The sequence below is a fragment of the Hyla sarda genome, chromosome 5 (assembly GCF_029499605.1).
Source record: "Hyla sarda isolate aHylSar1 chromosome 5, aHylSar1.hap1, whole genome shotgun sequence".
NCBI classification, from domain to species: Eukaryota; Metazoa; Chordata; class Amphibia; order Anura; family Hylidae; genus Hyla; species Hyla sarda.
In genome coordinates, this window is record NC_079193.1 from 179,211,271 (window position 1) to 179,234,523 (window position 23,253).

At 38.7% G+C, this 23,253-nt stretch overlaps 1 protein-coding gene across 1 annotated transcript in view; it reads right to left on the minus strand.

Moving 5' to 3' along the window:
* The window catches only part of IRX2 (iroquois homeobox 2), a 6,816-nt gene extending 4,800 nt beyond the window's left edge, over positions 1 to 2,016 (minus strand). Inside the window, exon 1 of the mRNA XM_056520817.1 lies at positions 1,488 to 2,016. Within this exon, the coding sequence (XP_056376792.1) occupies positions 1,488 to 1,724 (237 nt within the window). The 5' untranslated portion in view covers positions 1,725 to 2,016. The remainder of the gene's footprint in view (positions 1 to 1,487) is intronic.
* Between the last annotated feature and the right edge of the window lie 21,237 nt (positions 2,017 to 23,253).

Genomic DNA, 23,253 nt, shown 5'->3' on the forward strand with positions numbered 1-23,253 from the left:
ACATCACTCACACATCTACTTTTTATTTACATCGCTTTACAAATACAAAGGAAAATAAAGCGCAAAAAAAGGTCGAAAGCACTAATGAATAAATACACAATGCACAAATAAACGTATACAGATTTGTATCCACTTCTAAACAAGTTCTAAACAAATACATTAATAATAATATTATTGGTAATGATAATAAACATGATGATAATAATAATGATGCTACTACTACTACTACTACTACTACTACTACTAATAATAATAATAATAATGATAATAATGATGGTGATAATAATAAAAATGATGATGAAACTACTACTACTACCAATACTAATCCTGATAATAACGATAATAATGATGATGATAATATAAATGATGATGATGAAACTACTACTAATAATAATGATAATAATAATGATGATGATAATAGTAATAATGATGATACTACTACTACTACTACTACTACTACTAATGATAATAATAATGATGAAACTACTACTACTTCTAATAATAAAAATAATAATGATGATAATAATAATAATAGTAATGTTGATACTACTACTACTAATGATAATAATGATGATGATAATAATAATGATGATACTACTACTACTAATGATAATAATAGTAAAAATAATAATGATGATGATAATAATGATGATGAAACTACTACTACTACTAATAATGATAATAATAATGATGATGATAATAATAATAATAATAATAATAATGAAACTACTACTACTAATGATAATAATAATGATGATGATAATAATAATAATGATGATACTACTACTATTACTACTAATAATATTAATAATAATGATAATAATGATGATGATAATAATAATGATGAAACTACTAATACTACTACTACTTATAATAATGATAATAATAATGATGAAATTACTAATACTACTACTACTACTGATAAAAATAATGATGTTACTACTACTACTACTTATAATAATGATAATAAAGATGATGATGATGATAATAATAATAATAATAAAACTGCTAGGAATATAAAATAAATTGATGTGATTGTATAAATTAATTCACAAGGATCATTGATAACATCTTTAATTAATATGTAATAATTTAGTAATGACAATTTAGTAGTGGTAGCAGAATTATTGTATGTCAGTGTTTCGCAACCAGGGTGCCTCCAGCTGTTGCAAAACTACAACTCCCAGTATGCCCGGACAGCCTTCGGCTGTCCGGGCATACTGAGAGTTGTAGTTTTGCAACAGCTGGGGGCACCCTGGTTGGGAAACACTGCTGTATGTTAATAAGGTGGTGGTGGCGATGGCACAGCTAAAAAGTCAGAATGTGGCACCATCATGGATGACAATGTGGCGGCGATGGCATCATGTAGAGGGGGAAAAGGTGGGGGCACACAGTGTTGGTAAACTTCCTAAAAGTTATCTGGAGACGGAGGAAGCGCAGTAAGGCCGCACAGTGTACACACGCCCCAGTCCGGGGATAGCACTTACCATGTAGGATGGGAATCCGGCGGGGTCGCTGGAATACTGCAGGGGGCTGCTGAAGCCCGTGGCCGCTTGGGCACTGAAGGCAGCGGATCCAGGGTACGGGCTGAAGGCAGAGCCCGAGGAGGACCGGGTCAGCTCGTCACTCCTGGGGGCGGCCAGCGCGGAGGCCCCATAAGCCGGGCAGGAGTAGAGTGCCAGGGAGCCAGGAGGCTGGTAGAGGTAACCCTGAGGATAGGACATGGCAGCTCTGCCTGGTGATCACCGGGGCTCAGTCAGGGTAAAGGAGGGAGGGGGGCGAGGTCAAGAAAGGCTCCTGCTCCTATTCTCTATCAGCTGTGCCTTGTCTCTTCTGTCCTGACTCAGGCAGGGAAATAAAAAGTGCCCTGCCTCCTCCCCTCCCCTCCAGCAGCAGATCAGATCATCTACATGTACGATCCAATCACTGGAGTCGGCGCGATCTACGGTAGAAGCCGATCATCAAGTGCACAGTGCTCTAGGTGATCAGGAAAGTGCTCGCTGCCGCATATGGAGCTCCAGCAGCCAGCTCCCCCAGAGCCAGCAGGAGGAGGAGGAGGGACTGTGCTCTGTGAGAACCGAGGGGATGAGGGAGAAGCAGCGCTGGAGCTTACTGAGGCACATTGGAAAGCAGAGCTGTCCATCACCGGCGTGTCATCTGCATACCCCCCCTCCCCTCCAGCCAGAGGAGGGACCAGGGTAATGTAAGTAATCCGGACTCTCCATTACACTGCATGCACTTGGAGACAACGAGTGGCTGCTTCACCTAGCCACATGCATATCCTCAGTCATATATATATATATACTCTGCACTTGGAGACAACGAGTGGCAGCTTCACCTAGCCACATGCATATCCTCAGCCATATATATATATATACTCTGCACTTGGAGACAACGAGTGGCAGCTTCACCTAGCCACATGCATATCCTCAGCCATATATATATATATATATATATATATATATATATATATACTCTGCACTTGGAGACAACGAGTGGCAGCTTCACCTAGCCACATGCATATCCTCAGCCATATATATATATATACTCTGCACTTGGAGACAACGAGTGGCAGCTTCACCTAGCCACATGCATATCCTCAGCCATATATATATATATATATATATATCTATATATATATACTCTGCACTTGGAGACAACGAGTGGCAGCTTCACCTAGCCACATGCATATCCTCAGCCATATATATATATATATATATATATATATATATATATACTCTGCACTTGGAGACAACAAATGATAGCTTCACCTAGCCACATGCATATCCTTAGCCATATATATATATATATATATATATATATATATATACACACTCTGCACTTGGAGACAACAAATGGTAGCTTCACCTAGCCACATGCATATCCTCATCCATATATGTATATACTGTATATATATATATATATATATATATATATATATATATTACACTAAGTGTGGACTTTCTACCTCTTTAGAAAGTATATGCCAGTAGGAATACACAAGAGAACACCTAGCCACATGCATATCCTCATCCATATGTGTATATACTGTATATATATATATATATATATATATATATATATATATATTCCACTAAGTGTGGACTTTCTACCTCTTTAGAAAGTATATGCCAGTAGGAATACACAAGAGAACACCTAGCCACATGCATATCCTCATCCATATGTGTATATACTGTATATATATTCCACTAAGTGTGGACTTTCTACCTCTTTATAAAGTATATGCCAGTAGGAATACACAAGAGAACACCTAGCGCACCATTCGTTCAGCCCTGTGAACAATGTCACATCCATATGTTTCCATTCTGCAGGGCACAGACCAGAACCTGACCCCATGGACAGAGAAGACACATACCCCTCCCCCCTCTATTGTATGGCATGGGAGGAGGGAGTGCTCATGAATATTATAGACATCTTTCCATAGGTGTGTGTTATTACTCCACTATAAGAGAGCCTACAAATAAATGGAGCAGTTTATTCTCTCCTGAGGACGATCTGCGATTTGGCCTGTAGGAGGCGCACTCTTCCAGAATAAAAACAAGCCTAGGTGATGGAAATGGTTCTCTCGCTGCAGGAATAGCAGACTTTTCAGGGAAGTGTCCCCATGTAATGTAATGGTAATAACAATTCCCCAGTAGCATGACCGTCTGCAGTCACCTGTCTAATGTTCATCATTACATAAATGTTCTAAAACTGTCCTGTAGATTTCTATGGAGGAGCCTGGGAGGAATAATCAATAGCAGCCTCTAGTATGGGAATAAAAGCTTCGTCTTTGTCTCTGAGTTTAATCATATACTTTCCTTAGCCTTAAAGCCTCAGACACTTGATTGAGACAGTGAAATCAATTGCATAGAAGGAAATTAGCATAGAACCTCGGTTACATTAACAGTGAGTGAGTCTGCAGAAATGACACATCCTTCCTTTCTTCTTCTACAATAAGGATCATTCCTCCCAGCACACAAGGCAAGTCCACTTATCCCCATGTCTTCTATTTTATATCTGGATTACCATTAGGTCAGTGGCTGTTTGGATGGTAGATGACACATGATACAGTAGGATGTTTTCCTGGAAATAAGAATTAGAATTCCGAGTGTACATATTTAACTTTGCTACATCTTCTGCAGAACTCTTTAATATTTGCATGCCAAACTTCAGCAGCAGGGAAGGGAGTCTCTTCAAAAAAATAGGTCACAATATGTGCGATATTATAACTACTGAATTAATGCAAAACAGAAGCTGGGCTGGAAATATCCTGCATACAGTTACAGATCTTTGAAGTGACTTAAACTGATTTTGGATGAGAAAAGGAATTTAGGTTATGAATAAATATTATTAAATATCATTTTGCATAAAAAAGAAGCAAAAGGAAATAAAATATCGAATTTTGCATATAAATATATATATATATATATATATATATATATATATATATATATATACATAATTCATTCTGATTTTCAGTTGCTACTATGTATATATATATAAATGATAATTAATTCTGAATTTCAGTTGCTGCTATGTATATGTATATAAATAATAATTCATTCTGATTTACAGTTGCTGCTATGTATATATATAAATGATAATTCATTCTGATTTTCAGTTGCTATTATGTATATATATAAATGATAATTCATTCTGATTTTCAGTTGCTATTATGTATATATATAAATGATAATTCATTCTGATTTTCAGTTGCTATTATGTATATATATAAATGATAATTCATTCTGATTTTCAGTTGCTGTTATGTATATATATATATATATAAATAATAATTCATTCTGATTTACAGTTGCTACTATGTATATATATATATATATATAAAAATAATAATTCATTCTGATTACAGTTGCTACTATGTATATATATATATATATATATATATATATATATATATATATATATATAATAATTCATTCTGATTTCAGTTGCTACTATGTATGTCTGATTTATATTTGCCTCGATGAACAATATTCAGACCCACTTTAATACGTGTATAATTTATTTATTTTTTTCAGCTGAATTTTGGTGACCGTTAATTGCGCATTAGGAAATGTTAAATATTTTAATTCTATTTTACAGGATTGTGAAGCGTTTAGAGACCATGAAGACCCGGGACGGTAATATTCTCCGTTTCTTTCCATTTAACTGTAGGATGAGAACGTTTTTCTTTTGCGTTTCCGACAATAAATTCCTATTTCTTTTCTATGCAGATGTCAATGTTAACTAATGGTCATTTCTTGTAGTATGATTGTAGTATTCTATAGCAGTGTTTCCCAACCAGGGTGCCTCCAGCTGTGGCCAAACTACAACTCCCAGCATGCCCGGACAGCCAAGGGCTGTCCGGGCATGCTGGGAGTTGTAGTTTGGCCACAGCTGGAGGCACCCTGGTTGGGAAACACGGTTCTATAGTACCAGGCTGTACATATTAAAGGGGTAATTTATGGAATGATTAGAACGCTACAAACCGGACAAGCCACGCGGTTGCGGCGTACATCCGTCTTTTATTAGCATTATTTATGATGACTATAGTGTATCAGTCCCATGCACATGTGCTGCCCCATCTGTTTCATACAAGTCCAGAGATATTCTAGATAGAAGAAATATCGGGTTCCCTTTGCCAAAACGTCCTTCTAGATATCGCAAAGCCGATTATTGATATCCTTATCCGGTGTTTAATGAGGATAAAAGAGCTCAACCTCTTGTTCTTCTTTATTCATAAAAAGTTATGATATTAGAGAAAAACTGCAACCACATGCGCAAATAAATCAACGCTAGAACGGCGCTCTGCAGCCTGAGGAATAGCCGCTGCAATGCGCGATCTGTTTGCTAGAGGGCGCTGCAGCTATGGGGATCGCCGCTTCCCTGTGCAGCCTGACAGCCTATGATAACATTTTTACTATCTTGCAGTTCTAATCATTAGCTCCGTCCTATACAGATGACCAGAAATCATCCCAGTCATTCTATACGTGAAGAAATGAGCTGTCTTATGTGATATACACGGCACATGCCCTTGTGCTAAATGACTACACAGCCAGGAGGATTTAGCAGATTGATCACGTGCATAAATAAGGAGCAAAACTGGGCTCAAATGCAAAATAGTGGATTTTTAAATAAATTGGGATTTAAATGTTGACATAGAAAAATTCTAAACTTGGAAACTAGCAAATAGTAAGAACCACACTGCTATGTCAATGGATCACTACATGTTGCATTAGATCATTTATGTATTTATTATTATTATTTTTATTTTTTTTCTTCTGTCTTGGATTAGGGTAAATAAGAAGTCATATAATAAGGATCTGTCATGTGATCAGACACCTATTTATCATATTTTAACTAGTATTAGACCTCCATATTGCAATCATAATAATAATAATTATTATAACTGATCACTGCATGTTGCCTTAGATCATTTATGTATTTATTAATATTATTTTCTTCTGTCTGGGATTAGGGTAAATAAGAAGTCATACAATAAGGATCTGTCATGTGATCAGACACCTATTTATAATATTTTAACTAGTATTAGACGTCCATATTGCAACAATAATAATAATTATAACTCTGATCACTACATGTTGCTTTAGATCATTTATGTATTTATTTTATTTTTTCTTCTGTCTGGGATTAGGGTAAATAAGAAGTCATATAATAAGGATCTGTCATGTGATCAGACACTTATTTACAATATTTTAACTAGTATTAGACGTCCATATTGCAATCATAATAATAATAATTATAACTGATCACTACACGTTGCCTTAGATAATTTATGTATTTATTTTAGTTTTTCTTCTGTCTGGGATTAGGGTTAATAAGGAGTCATATAATAAGGATCTGTCATGTGATCAGACACTTATTTACAATATTTTAACTAGTATTAGATGTCCATATTGCAATAATAATAATAATTATGACTGATCACTACATGTTGCATTAGATAATGTATGTATTTATTAATATTTTTTTCTTCTGTCTGGGATTAGGGTAAATAAGAAGGCATACAATAAGAATCGGTCATGTGATCAGACACTTATATAATATTTTAACTAGTATTAGACGTCCATATTGTAATAATAATAATAATAATAATAATAAATATAACTCTGATCACTAAATGTTGCATTAGATCATTTGTGTATTTATTTACTTTTTGCAAAACTTGTGACATTTTTTTTTCTTCTGTCTGGGATCAGGGTAAATAAGAAGTCCTAGAATAAGGATCTGTCATGTGATCAGACACTTCTTTATAATATTTACCTAGTATTAGAGGTCCATAGTGCAATGGATAATATTATACATCTTCATTTCCCTATAACACATAAAATAGATCCATTATGATTTATCATTAGACAGGTCTTTGTCATTCAGTGTAGAACTGGTGGGAAGTTTAAAAAAAAAAAAAAAAAGAAAAAATAACTATGCAGGCAGCTGCTTGCACTGAGCTCTCTTTTCAGCACTTTTGACACTAGAGTGCACCTGTTGCAAAGAAACTCCTCTGGAGAAATGCTTTCCTTCCAGGAAAACATAAGCATCCCAGGCTTGTCCTTCTGCTGGAAGCCCATACCATAACCACTCTGCTTAATTACAGGAATCACCAACATCAAAAGGACTACGAGCAGCGTCAGCACAGAGGAGATTACTGACCCTCTATATGGAGAGCTGCAGCTTTGGGGTACAGTTCTGTTGTATTTCTGCTACTATTGTTTGTACTTAATGAAAGTAACACTTAATAATGCTTTCAAAATTCTTAAGCAAATGATTGCATATTGCCATGGCAAGCTGTTACACTTCCAGAAAGAATTTACTTTACTGCAAGAAAAAGAGGCTTGTTATTGTTAATAGAAGAATTTTTATTACTATTGCTATTACTAAAGCTCTATTTCCAATGATATTAACAACATTGTAAAATATGTTCCTCTCTAAATTAGAAATAAGTTGATAGTTTTATACAAAAACAGGACATTAGCACATTAATTGCCATTTTTTTTGTCATATATAATACAATGTATACATTTCCATTTTGGGAAATAAGAAAGCTCCAATACTGAGGGATGCAAGTTACAGTTGTCTACATCACAGAAAGAATTGCTTTCTATCTAAAAATACAATTACACAGTTAATAATCATATTCAAGAATAATTGATGGAGCTAAACCTATTTATGTAGACATGATCAAGAGCGTAACCTAAAAGCGTGCCTAGAGACAGTCCTTTTATTATTATTAGGGGACTATTATTAGTCCTCTCATTTACAGAAGTCACATAGAGACAAGCTTGATATTTCTTGGTTTGTTCTGAATTGTAAAATCCTGGGATTCTATCTATTTTGTCTATCTATTCTAGATTATTTATAATCTATGTCTGTCTGTCTGTCTGTCTATCTATCTATCTATCTATCTATCTATCTATCTATCTATCTATCTATCTATCTATCTATCTATCTATCTATCTATCTATCTATCTATCCATCCATCCATCCATCCATCCATCTATCTATCTATCTATTTAATCTAAGCAAAGAATAAGTTGGCCAGCACTATTGATTCCAAACTATTATATGGACCTGGCATACAGGTGCAGGCTGCTGGGCTAAATATACAGCAACAGGAGTACCTCACTATTTCATAACTTCATAATTTAATATTTTCATTTCTTGCACTATAGCTGTATAGCTTTTCATATTGTATCTATATACTCATGTTTTATCTATATCTTTGTGCTAGCAGTGTGCTGCTGTATTCTCCTGTTGCATCCTATGTAATCTATCTATCTACCTATATTTTTATCTATTAATCTATCTATGTAATCAATCTATTAACTATCTATTATCTATCTATCTATCTATCTATCTAAATATTTATATATCTGGCTACCTCATATTATCTTTTTTTTTTTTTTTACATATATTATAGAAACAGAGACATATAGATAGATATATTATTACTGTACATAATGGATATTATGTTTAAATAATGTTCCAGTCGAAGAATACATAAAATAAATGTACATTTTACAAATAAAGGAGACATCTCAAATTCTCTATATGGGTAATTTACACTTTACGGACAACTGTAATCTAAAGTAATAGTTCTACTTGTTAAGAAAATAAAACCAGTATAAATGAAACCCAAAAAGATGTGTAACATAATGTGGCCATATTTGAGATCTCATCCAGCTGTCAAATTTTGCTTCCAATTTCCCCTTAAATATGTATGTCAAGTATACATATTTATTTCGGTAGAGAGAGGGATAAAGTGCTGCCTCACACTTCTGACAGTACTTAGCTCCTAGAGCAGTGATCTTCAACCTGCAGACCTCCAGATGTTGCAAAACTACAACTCCCAGCATGCCCGGACAGCCGTTGGCTGTCCGGGCATGCTGGGAGTTGTAGTTTTGCAACATCTGGAGGCCGCTGGTTAAAGGCCACTGTCCTAGAGAAACACAGACTTCAGGTTGTCCACATACTTCTTCTGTCAATTGTGTCATTAGCAGAAGGTTTAGGTAACATGTGTCTTATGTGTATAGTCATATTTAGAATAGGGCACCTAAAAGTCGCCCTATTCTATAAGGGTTGTCTCCATGAGAAAATCATTTCTTTAAAAGGGTTTTCTTAAGAAGCCAATCTCTCTTTTTTTTTTTTAAAAGAAGCTGTCTGATTGCTATCGGTCTGACTTCTCAACCCCCTCAGTGATCATCTGTTATCATCTATTAAAGTTACATCTGGCTAAACATTTTCCCCACAGCAACCACAACATTAAATGTCAGATATGCGGAGGGGAAGCTGTCCTATAGAGGGACACCCTAAGTGGGGAACTCCACTCAATCATGTCCATATGTCATCAAATGCTACCTACACACACCTAAAAAGTGCACAAATCTCTCAAACCATAGCCTTTGATATAAAATCTGTCCAGCATGTAGATGGCCAAAAAATGCATAAAAAATGCATAAAAAATGCTGTGTGTGTGTAAAAGAAGCCTAAATTTAAAACCTATATATCCCTGCTAAGGTTGGGTTCACATATGTCCGGCATCCGGCATAAAGCCTAAATCTCGACGCAACTGATGCCACAACTGATGACAACTTGTCATCAGTTGTATGGCATGCGGCGTCCATTGTTTCTGGGCAACGGACAGGGGAATGCAGCAAGCTGCGTTCCCCTGTCCAGTGCCCTTCGGCATGTCCAACCATCCGGCGTCAAAATTGAGATGCTGGATGATTGTGAACTGTCCCATTCAAATGAATGGGATCAGTTCTAGCATCAGTTTCCCTCCGGTGCACGCCGGAGGGAAACTGTGCCGGATTACTGATATATGCCAACCCAGTCTAACAGCTCCCATTCAGACTTATGTGCTTCCATGGTAACAGACTGCAAACAAACCCAGTGTTGTCCGAATCTGCTCAATACTTCCTCCCATCTGTTCTCTACTTCATGCTAATCTGCCAAATGCATTAATATAACCCACCAATAGATGAATAATATAGTAGAAATTGTCAAATGTTGTCTACAAAGACAAATGATGTAGTCCAGAGCTTTGCGCTACACTAGCTCTTCTGTAGGATGGGAAAATATGCTCTGGCCCAGTTATCTATTCATCACAATAGCTCTGGGCAAGGATTTGCTTAGAAATAGAAAAACACATGCAGATCTGGCGGTCTTAAGTGTGCCGAATTTGCTAGTGTTTTTCTTTTGCTTAAAGGGATACTCTGACATCTTATCCTGCACCCCAGTGCCAGTGCACCCGCTGCACTTCAGCGTGGCACCAGATGCTTTAAACAAATTCCAGGTGCAGCAGGGAGATTGTGGGGGTCCCCAGCGGTGGGACCCCCGCAATCTTCCTGCTGCACCCGGCGATTTAGGCGTTTGCTTAAAGCGTCAGGTGCAGCACTGGAGGCCCGTGACATCACGGTTATGCCCCACTCGTAGCATCACGGCCACACCACCTCAATGCAAGTCTATGGGAGGGGGCATGACGGTAGTCACACCCCTCCCATAGACTTGCATTGAGGTGACTTGGACATGACCTTACAAGCGGGGTGTGACCGTGACATCACGAGTCTCTGCCCGCATAGTCAGTCATCCAGCATGGAGAGAAGTTCGCTCTGGGCACTGGATGTACGGAGTGCCGCAGCCAAGACCGTGCGGGTCCTCACCGCCGGGAGCCCCACAATCAGACATCTTATTCCGTATCCTGTGGATAGGGGATAAGATGTCAACATGCAGAGTACCCCTTTAAGGATTCAAATTCTGTGCACATTAAGTACATGAAGGTGAGCTGGTTGAACTTTCTGTACTAAACTTAATATTTGCTTAGAAACCTTGGCTCTCCTCATTTGTTCATTGACAAGCACCACTTACCTGCAGTTAGGCCATCAATATAAGATCAGTGGAGGTCCAACTCCTGGATCTTCGACCAATCAGGTGTTTGAATGGGGCACGGTGCTCGTGAAAGTGTTGTAGCCTCTTCTGTCTTTACTTACCCTCATCCCTGCATGGTCTTACTCTTTGTAGCAGCAGTGCAAGTAACTGCAGCATTATACCATTCCAGTGCATGAGCCCAAGTGCCATGGCATCAGCAAACAGCTTATTGGTGGAGGTGGCGAAAGTTGGACCCCTGAATATCAATTTTAAAAGGCTGGAAAACCTAATGTCTTGGTGCCAGATATCACAGAAAACCATAAAAGAGGTCTTCTGGGATCCATGACTTAATAGTTCAGAGATGTTTTCGCAGCATGAGGTAGACCTCTACCGTTTCCGGCAGGCTGTTTTAATGTTATGGCCGATTGGTGAATTTATATAAACTATTGACTATTGAACTTATTCTCTCCCTTTTACAAGCCCCATTTTAATATAACTATTTTACTAATCGATTTCATTCACTTCACCTGTCAGTGGATTTAATGTTATGGTTGATCAGTGCATATATGCAACTCTAATATATGTTTTATTTACATTTTTCCTCAATACCAAAGTCTTTGTTGACTGTCAGAGAATGAAAATATCCTTTTGTATAGACATAAAACCCTTAGAGATCTGTATATGAAATATAAACATTAGCACAAGCCTGAGTTCCCTTCAATATGTTTATACTATTTGTTAAATGTATCAGTCTAGACAGAAACTGATCACAAAACTTGTCACATAGTTTTGTATGGGTTCAGTTGTTACGTTGTATGTCACTTGGACACACATTAGATCCACCAACAGGTATGTAAATTATTCAAGAGCTGTATTACCTCGGATATATTGCACCCTGTCTCCATACCTGTTGGAAACGCTCTAGGTTTTCTGCAGCAGATATGCGTAGGGAAAATCATATGCGTATGGAAATTTTAAACAAATTTGACTTCTTTTCTTACTTATCCTACCTGCGAGCTCTGCTTTAGCTGATGGCTGTGGTTAATGCAGTTAAGTCAAAGCAGAGTTTGGGATGATCGTGCAGGCACTGTCACTGTGCCTGCTCAACCAAGCAGCAGGAGCCCAGCTGTGATAATGTACTGTAACTACGCAAATAGAGATACAATTTTAAAGGGGTATTTTTTTTAATCATCTGGTGCCACAGAGTTTAATAGATTTGTAAATTACTTTTATGTAAAAAGCTTAATCCTTCCAGTACTTATCAGCTGCTGTATGCCCCACAGGAAGTTGTATTTCTTTCTAGAGTTCTTTTCAGTCTGAACACAGTGCTCTCTGCTGACACCTCTGTCCATATCAGGAACTGTCCAGAGCAGGAGAGGTTTGCTATAAGCATTTGCTTGTACTCTGAACAGTTCCTGACACGGACAGAGGTGTCATGCAGAGAGCACTGTGGTCAGACTGAAAAGAATTCCAGAAAGAAATAAAACTTCCTCTGGAGCATACAGCAGAAGGATTAAGATTTTTAAATAGAAGTCATTTACAAATCTGGCACCGGTTGATTTAAAAAAATATAGTTTTCCACAGGAATACCCCTTTAAGCAGTTTAACCCCTTATATGCTGCAGTCGGTAGTGACTGTGGCATGTAAAAGATGTGAAAGACTAAGGCTAGGTTCAGACTACGGAATCTCTGTGCAAAAAATTTCCGCCCGGAGATTCCGAGTTCCGCCTGCGCCGACTGAATTAGTCGGCGCTAGGACCGCGCGGACACTGCAGTCTCCTATAGACTGCTATGTGTTCCGCTAGGATTTCCGCCTGAAGAAAGAGCAACCCCTTTCTTCAGGCAGAAATTTTCAAGCAGATTTTTCATCCGGATTTTCTGCTTCACAAATTCTGAAGAGTGAATTTGTGAACGGAAAACCATTCACTACAATATTCATTATAGTAAGCAGAATTTCTGCCGGAAATTTCAAAGCGAAAATTCCGACGGAAATTCCGCAGTCTGAACCTAGCCTAAGGGAGCTTCCTCTGTTATCATCAAAACATAGCACAATCTCTTTGCCCTGGCAGCTGGGGATCTGATAAAGGACTGCAATAGCTGTTAAGTGTATGTGTAACACTGACAGAGCATTATATCAGTGATAAAAAAAAGTGAAAAATAAAGAAATTAAAAAATAATTAACTATAAGTCCACTGGAAAAAAAGCTAAAAAAAATGTTTCCCCATAAAAATTGGGCTTTGTATTGTAATAATACATGTATGGTATGGCTGTGATTGTAATGACTCAAGCAACAATGCATTATACTAAAATGCTATTTGTTAATCTATATTATGTATCCCAAAATAGCACCAATAAAAAACTACAACTCATCTTGCAAAAAAAAAAAAAAAAGCTGTCACATAGCAACCGCTGATCGAAAAATAGAAAAGTTATGGTGCTTAGAATTGGGCAACACAATTTTTTTTAAAAATACTAAAATATAAAAAACACATATTTGGTATTGCTGCTTTCATACCAACCCAAAGAATAGAAATAAAATGTTATGCTTACTGTTTGTTAAAAATCTAGAATGGAATTAATGTTTATTTTTTCTGTTTTGAATTTTTCCCAGAAAAAAAAAAATAAGTAAAAATGATTCAATACAATATATGTAGCCTAAAATGATTCCTAGTAAAACTACAAGTTTTCCTACAAAAGACAAGGTCTCACATAGTCACACTATAGAAAAAAAACAAAGTTCTTTATTTACTTATTTATTTATAAATTTTTTACTCAAGCTAAAATTAAAATGTAAGTGGCTAAATAGACTTAAAGGGGTACTCCGGCGCTTAGACATCTTATCCCCTATCCAAATGATAGGGGATAAGATGCCTGATCGTGGGGATCCCGCCGCTGGGGACCCCCGTGATCTTGCACACCGCACCATATTAGAATCAGTTTCTGGAGCGTGTTCACTCCGGGTCTGATTACTGTCGATCATGGGGCCGGAGCAATGTGACGTCACGCTCCACCTCGTGTGATGTCATGCTCTACCCCCTCAATGCAAGCCTATGGGAGGGGGCGAGAGAGGCCCCGTGATCGACAGTAATCAGACCAGGAGTGTGTTTTGCTCCGGGGACTGATTTTAACGGGGTGCGGCGTGCAAGATCACGGGGGTCCCCAGCGGTGGGACCCCCGCGATCAGGCATCTTATCCCCTATCCTTTGGATAGGGGATATAGGGGATAAGATGTCTAAGCGCCGGACTACCCCTTTAATGCTCATGAGTTATGTGGCAATAAGATTTACTCAAGACAGACAAAAGAAGGGTTACTCCAATTTTAATTCTACTGTAAAAGGGGTTAACATTTTCCACACTGGAATCCACCACAGCAAATCCGCATCAAATCCACGCCAAAATCCACAAACTGTTTTTATACTTGTCAACAAATTCATGTGTGGAAATCCTGTTAATTTCTGATACATGTAAAGAAAGAAACGTGCCAAACTATTTACATAGCATCTATACATTGCTTTCTAATGAAAAGACTTGTTCATTGTGTCTGGGTTTTCATTTTTCCCCATACAGGAATGCCACATGGAGCTTCAAAGAGGAAGGGCTCTGCAGTTTCATTTTTTCTCCTTTTTACGTATATAGGAGCAAGTGAGTCTCCAAAGTGTCAGCCCAAAATCTGCACAACGTCAAAGCAAGGTAGAAATTACTAGGGGTCATGTGATAGGGGTCTGCACTTGTGTTTGCCGAATGGTAGTAGATACTGAAGTTAATAGGATCTGAGGGTAAATAACCAGTAATGTGATCTTTACAATCTGAATAGTCACGGTCTCTGTGCAATGTTACTTAGTCAAATTATTTCTCTAGTATATCTACGGATTTGGCATTATTGTTGTAAAGTCAGTAATGCAATAACATGTAAAAAAACATTAACATATACAATGCATTTGGAAATTTTTCAGACCCTTTCTCTTTTTTCATATATTGTAAGGTTACAGCCTTAAAAAATAATGTATTTTTTCGCCATCATTCTGTATTCAATACTACATAATAAAATAACATTTTGCTATTTTTTGCAAATGTATCAAAAATGAAAAAAATTATTTAAAATAAATAAATAAAAATTCACACATAAGTATTCAGGCCCTTTGTGATGACACTTACATTTATCTTTGGGGGCCTTTCATTTCTCTTGGTCATCTTTGAGATGTTTCTACACCTTCACCGGAGTCCATCCGTGGTAAATTTAGTTAGTTGGACATGATTTGGAAAGACACATCCCTATCTTTGTAAGGTCTCACAGCTGACAATGCATATCAGAGCAAAAACCAAGCAATGAGTGTGAAAGAATTGCCTGTAGAGATCAGACACAGAAAACCTGATCCAGAGTGCTCTGGTTTTCAGACTGGGCGGAAGGATTACCATCCAACAAGACAGTGATCCTAAGAATAGAACCAAGACCAGTACAGTAGTGTACAGTACAGTACAGTAATTCTGTGAATATAACCTCAAAGTTATAGTGGCACTATTGTTATAAAGTAGTCAGGGTCACTGGGCTGCGGTACCTCAATCACAGCGGGAGACTGCAGTCCTGAGTGTACTGGTCTGGCGGTGCTGGGAACCAGAAATAGCAAAGTCACTAAATACAAGTAGCATAGAAGAGACACGGTTACCTGCACTCACCGCTAGGCTTCAGTCGGCCGACTCTGCTTCAACTGCTCACACGGACATCACTGGTTCCAGACCTGATGCAGGTTGCTCAGAGGCGACTGCCGGTGGTTTCGCGCTGTGTGCGCTTCTTCCTGCCACGAGGCTTTTTTTTTTTTTTTTTTTTAGCACAAAGCCATAGCATAACAAAATGTGAAAAAAGTTAAAGGGTCTGAAAACTTTCTGTGTGTACCCTAGAATTGTCTGAGTCCTTTACACCAATAAATAAGTTTCTAGGGGGTAAAAGCAAGCAAGAAGGGGTACCGGGCTGCAGCACCTGAGCAGCTCGGCACCACCTCTTTAATACTTAGCAGATAAATAAAGAGGTGATTTTATAAGTTTACAAATTTTAAAAGTTTGGCAACCAGCATCAGCTCCAAGAAAGGTACAGTTCGTTTTATAACCTAACAGCTATCGAACGGTGTCTGCTGCACTTGGCAGAAAATAGTGCTGACAGATTCCCTTTAAAGATCTGCTATTTATTTTCTTCTCTGCAAGTGCGTAGTGGTTAACTCAACTGTGGTTACACTGCATGGTAGCAAGTGCAAAGTTGCCATGCTAGGTAGTTTAGGGAATATGCTGGGGATCCCCACTTGATGAAGTGTGTAGGAGGTGCTGCCATTATGCTGTTATGTGAGGGGAAACTTTTAAGTGATAACATAAGTAGTGATAAGCAGCAGGGGCCATATTCGAATTTGCATTATTTCGCGAATACATGGATGAATATTTGTCCTATGTTTGCGAAATTCACATATTCGCTATCTTCATTCTTTTTTTTTCCATGCAAAAATTCGTAATGAAATTCGCATAGTGCGCATGCCCGATAATATCTTTTACTTAAAAGAAGGGAGGAATCAGTGTCCAGTCTGGAAGGGCTGATATTTGCAAAAATATTTGCATATAAATATGTGCATAAATTTGCCTAAAAAAGGCAAATAATCGTCATTGCGAATATATATCACTAAATATCCACAAAATCGCGAAGTGCCGATATTGGTGGTAAAAATTAGCATTTTGAAAATTCACGATCAACATTAAACATAAGGTGGGTTTCTGCTACTTGATGGCTGTTAAAGGGGTACTCCGGTGAAAACCTTTTTTCTTTTAAATCAACTGGTGGCAGAAAGTTAAACATATTTGTAAATTAGAACAATGTAGAAAAAAAACGCACTCACCCGATCAATGTGCACAGATTTCTTTATTCCGTTGAACATAAACGTGGAACACAGAAGGACTAGTGGTCGGCAAGGACGCCAGGGAACCCCTTTCAAAATACATTGATTGGGTCTTACACCCCATCTTGAAAGAAATCCCACATATGGTCAAGGACACCAACCATTTTCTCGAAACCCTGAAAGACATACAGTGGCAGCCCAACTATTTGCTGGGAGCCATTGATATCTAAAGTTTGTACACAAACATCGACCAGAATATAGCAATCCATTGCGTGAGGGAATTGTTGATGTCCTCGGACAAAAGTGATTCTTACATCACATTTATTTGTGAAGCTTTACATCTCATTCTCACCAACAATGTGTTTCAATTTAATAACACATGGTACACACAAAAAAGCAGTGTCGCCATGGGCACACCGGTGGCATGTACCCTGGCAAATATTTATGTAGCCTTTTTGGAAAAAAGATGGATCTTTTCAGAAATTAATCCTTTTAGAAAACTGATTGCCAGTTACGTAAGATTTGTGGACGACGTCCTGATAACCTGGACAGGTACTGGAACAGAGTTCACAAATTTTATCACATGGCTTAATACTAACAACAATGTGTGTCTCAGTTTCACTAGCAAGTCAAGCAAAGAAGAAATAGAGTTCCTAGACGTCCTAGTAAGAATAAGTGAAAACAAATTGCGCACAGAGGGCTACCGGAAACCGACGGCGGGTAATTCTCTCCTACACTATAGGAGTTACCACCCAAGTCACGTCAAAACCGATATCCCCTATGGGCAATTTCTTCGCTTGCTTTGAAAAGCAAGCTAAAGAACTTACTGCACGACTACTAGAAAGAGGTTATCCACCTCTGATCTTACAGACAGCTTACAATAGGGCCAACAGACAAAAAAGAAACTCCCTTCTACAAATTAAAGTGAGGGAATTCATCAATTGTAAAATGAATCATATTATCTACTGTATGTTTTGCGACTGTGGCCGCTACTATATAGGTAGCACCACAAGATCGCTAAACATCAGATTTAGAGAACACCTTTATTCAGTTCGTTCAGGAAAAGGGTGTTCTCGGGTCCTGGAACATCTTAAAACTACTCACAATAATCACCCAGCTGCATTAAAATTCTTTGGGATAAAGAGAATAATGCCCAAAGAAGGGATTGATAGGAAAAAGCTACTACTGCGCACGGAGGCGGAGTTCATCCTGCGCACGGATGCCCAAGGTAATCTTGGACTCAATGATAAGCTAGATTTTAGTGTATTTCTATAAATAGAAGTCCATATATGTCATAGATTTTTGTAGAGGGTGTTGATTTTAAAGATTTTTCTACTTTTCTAAGGTTTTAAATCACTTACCTGTGTGTAACGCTCCCCTGCTGACGTAACCGTGGGGGTATATATAACCTGCGACGCGTCATCAGAGGGCGTAGTCTGACGAAGCGGGCTGTGTTCCCGTGAAACAGCTGTAATTACACCTCCTGTTCCCTGGCGTCCTTGCCGACCACTAGTCCTTCTGTGTTCCACGTTTATGTTCAACGGAATAAAGAAATCTGTGCACGTTGATCGGGTGAGTGCGTTTTTTTCTACATTGTTCCGATTGTGTCAAGCGATATGTGCTTTCCTTAACCAGCACCCCGACATAGCACACACCGTCTAGTCTCTATCCATACCTGAGAAAGCGGACACCATATTACCCAGTAAACTGCCTTCACCTGCATAGCAGTGCCAGACTTATACTTTTTCTACTTGCTCTAATATTTGTAAATTACTTCTATTAAAAAATCTTAATCCTTCCTGTACTTATTAGCTGCTGAATACTACAGAGGAAATTCTTTTCTTTTTGGAATGCTCTCTGATGACATCACGAGCACAGTTCTCTCTACTGACGTTATTATAATAAGAATAACGCATTATTTATTGTTGTCCTTAGTGGGATTTGAACCCAAGTCCCCAGCACTGCAAGGCAGCACTGCTAACCACTGAGCCACCATGCTGCCCTTAGCATACATCTGCTATGCACGGTTGCTAAAATGGACAGAGATGTTAGCAGAGAGCACTGTGCTCGTGATGTCATCAGGGTTCCAAAAATAAAGGAATTCCCTCTGTAGCATTCAGCAGCTAATAAGCACTGGAAGGATTAAGATTTTTTAATAGAAGTAATTTACAAATATGTTTAACTTTTTGCCACCAGTTGATTTAAAAGAAAAAAGGTTTTCACCGGAGTACCCCTTTAATACATCATAGTCTGGTGACTGCTGTTGGTTGTGCTGTTACCATCATGCTTGATGGATGCTGCTTGACCCATAGACAGGAATTTTTTTCCATGAAGTTTCAATGAAGTTTACTGTGATAGCAGTAAATCAGGAGTGAAAACCCAGAGAAAACAGGGAACTGTTAGAAGAGAGCACAGTTGTTATGACCAGGTTAGGTGGAACAGACTTGAGTGACTTGGTTCCATGTATAGAGGGTTTCAACTACCAAGCTGTTTTGTAAACTGTAATGGAATTTAAATGGGCACTGTCAGATTTAGTACACTTTTATTGGTTGTACATCTTGGCAAAACATTAACCTTTCTACTATACATCGTATTTTATTCTTCATCTCCATTTTATTGAAATCATGGATAATAAAAAAGACCACTAGGGGTCCCCATACCATCCAGAACAAAATCTTGCTCGGTTGCAGCATTATCTTTGTCTAAGCTGAAACACAGGCTAGGACAAAGGCCAGGAAGTGAAGGCAGGACTAGAACTCCTCTGTCCTGTCTCTCTCCTGCCTTATCAGACTTCAGAATGAAAACAGAGAGGACTGGGTTACAGGTGGCCTGCAGTGATAGTATGAAGAAACCCAGCACAGCATAGCACAGAGGACTTAAGGAGGAAGATGAGTTATGCAGAGTGAGGACACGCCCCCTCCAAGGCACATGATGACAAACTAATTGAGCAACCGAAAGAAGGTATTTGTAAGGGAAATATAAGTGCTAGACACATGCACACACACACACACACACACACACACATATATATATATATATACATTATATGTGTGTGTGTGTTTTGTGTGTACATATATATCAGAAAAAGAGGAGCACAAGTTCCAAGCAAAAACAAAAAACACTGATTGATAATCAATTTCACATGCTGTCGTGCACATGGAACAAACAACAGGTGGAAATTACAGGCAATAAATGAGTGGTTCTGCAGGTGGGGACCACAGACCACTTCTCAGTTCCTATGCTTCCTGGCTGATGTTTTGGTCACTTTTGAATGCTGGCGGTGCTTTCACTCTAGTGGTAGCATGAGACAGATTCTACAACCCGCACAAGTGGCTCAGGTAGGGCAGCTCATCCAGGATGGCACATCAATGCGAGCTGTGGCAAGAAAGTTTGCTGTGTCTGTCAGTGTCCAGAGCATGGAGGCGCTACCAGGAGACAGGCCAGTACATCAGGAGATGTGGAGGAGGCTGTAGAAGGGCAACAACCCAACAGCAGGACCACTACCTCAGCCTTTGTGCAAGGAGAAGTAGGAGGATCACTGCCAGAGCCCTGCAAAATGACCTCCAGCAGGCCACAAATGTGCATGTGTCCACTGAAACGGTCAGAAACAGACTCCATGAGGGTGGTATGAGGGCCTGACGTCCACAGGTGGGGGTTGTGCTTACAGCACAACACTGTGCAGGACGTTTGGCCTTTGCCAGAGAACACCAAGATTGGCAAATTTGCCACTGTGCTCTTCATGAAAGCAGGTTCACTCTGAGCACATGTGACAGATGTGACAGAATCTGGAGAAGCAGTGGAGAATGTTCTGCTGCCTGCAACATCCTCCAGCATGATCGGTTTGGTGGTGGATCAGTAATGGTGTGGGGTGGCATTTCTTTGGGGGGCCGCACATCCCTCCATATGCTTGCCAGAGGTAGCCTGACTGCCATTAGGTAACGAGATGAGATCCTCAGACCCAGGGGTCAAGTCCTGGGAATAAAAGTGAAGGAACTCACCCAAGATTTCCACCCAAGGGCTGGTCCTGCAGGACTCTTGCTAATGGGAACAGTGTTATTGCTGTAGAAAACGTACAGGAACTTAGTTCCCATGCATTCCTGCAGGACTTGAGCCCTGCTCAGACCCCTTGTGAGACCATATGCTGTTGCGGTTGGCCCTGGGTTCCTCCTAATGCAAGACAATGCTAGACCTCATGTGACTGGAGTGTGTCAGCAGTTCCTGCAAGAGGAAGGCATTGTGCTATGAACTGGCCCACCCATTCCCCAGACCTGAATCCGATTGAGCACATCTGGGACTTCATGTCTCGCTCCATTCACCAATGCCACGTTGCACCACAGACTGTCCACCACCTCATCAGGAGCATGCCCAGGCATTGTAGGGAGGTCATACGAGCATGTGGAGGCCACACACACTACTGATCCTCATTTTGACTTGTTTTAAGGACATTACATCAGAGTTGGATCAGCCTGTAGTGTGGTTTTCCACTTTGATTTTGTCAAAATGTGTGTGTGACTCCATATCCAGACCTCCATGGGTTGATAAATTTGTTTTACATTGATAATTTTTGTGTGATTTTGCTGTCAGAACATTCAACTATGTAAAGATGAAAGTATTTCATACGACTAGTTCATTCATTCAGATCTAGGATGTGTTATCTTAGCGTTCCCTTTATTTTTTTGAGCAGTGTATATATATATATATATATATATATATATATATATATATATATACATATAATTTTTATGGGATATGACAGGTACTCTTTAAGAATTGTAATCTCCAAGGTTCAGAACCTTGTACATATTGGAACTGCCTAGCCTATGGCATCTTTATAAGGAAAAGTTTGCATGCCAGGTATAAGCAATCAAGGTTACTGTCTATTTACTACTATTGTATACCTTTTCAGGCCCTTTATCTTACAATGGGCTAATCTCTTAAGCAGGGAGTGATCGAAGAGGGATCCTTCAGGGGCATTTGAACATTGGATGGGGAAGGCAAACTTCAGAATGCACTTGCCCTTTAAGACCTCTATACAGCAGTAGAGTAGCCAGCAGTGGGATTTTGTTGAATACTCTTTTCAGACTAATTAATGCCAAATATTTATAATAATGAATTAATTTAAAAAAATTATTACAGTATGCATATTCACCCACTTTGAGACAGCAGAGGCATTTTTGTTAGGAAAGATGTCCGATTCAGGACATTTAAAGGGGTACTCCGGTGGAAAACTTTTTTTTTTTTAAATCAACTGGTGCCAGAAAGTTAAACAGATTTGTAAATTACTTCTATTAAAAAAATCTTAATCCTTCCAGGACTTATTAGCTGCTGAATAATACAGAGGAAATTATTTTCTTTAGGAACACAGGGCTCTCTGCTGACATCACGAGCACAGTGCTCTCTGCTGACATCTCTGTCCATTTTAAGAACTGTCCAGAGTAGGAGAAAATCCCCATAGCTAACTTATGCTGTTCTGGACAGTTCCTAAAATGGGCAGAGATGTCAGCAGAGAGCACTGTGCTCATGATGTCAGCAGAGAGCTCTGTGTTCCAAAAAGAAAATAATTTCCTCTGTAGTATTCAGCAGCTAATAAGTTCTGGAAGAATGAAGATTTTTTAATAGAAGTTATTTATGAATCTGTTTAACTTTCTGGCACCAGTTGATTAAAAAAAAAAAAAAAAAAAAAAAAAAAGGTTTTCCACCGGAGTACCCCTTTTACATATTTGTATAGAAAACTGAAACGTAATAGTTTCTGTCTGCCTAAGGGAAGACCCATTCACACCAATGCTAAGGTTCACATCATGCAATTATGAGCGTAATTCCGTTTGCGGAAATTCCGTTGGAATTCGGTAGTGTGAACATACCCTAACACTCTACAGCTATGCTGTTATGGATGCGGAGTTCACGTATACTACTGTTACATTGCATTGCTTTTGTTTGTGCTATGCTGTGCTGTGTTCTACAGGTTATCATGATTCTTGGCTTTTAATGCCACA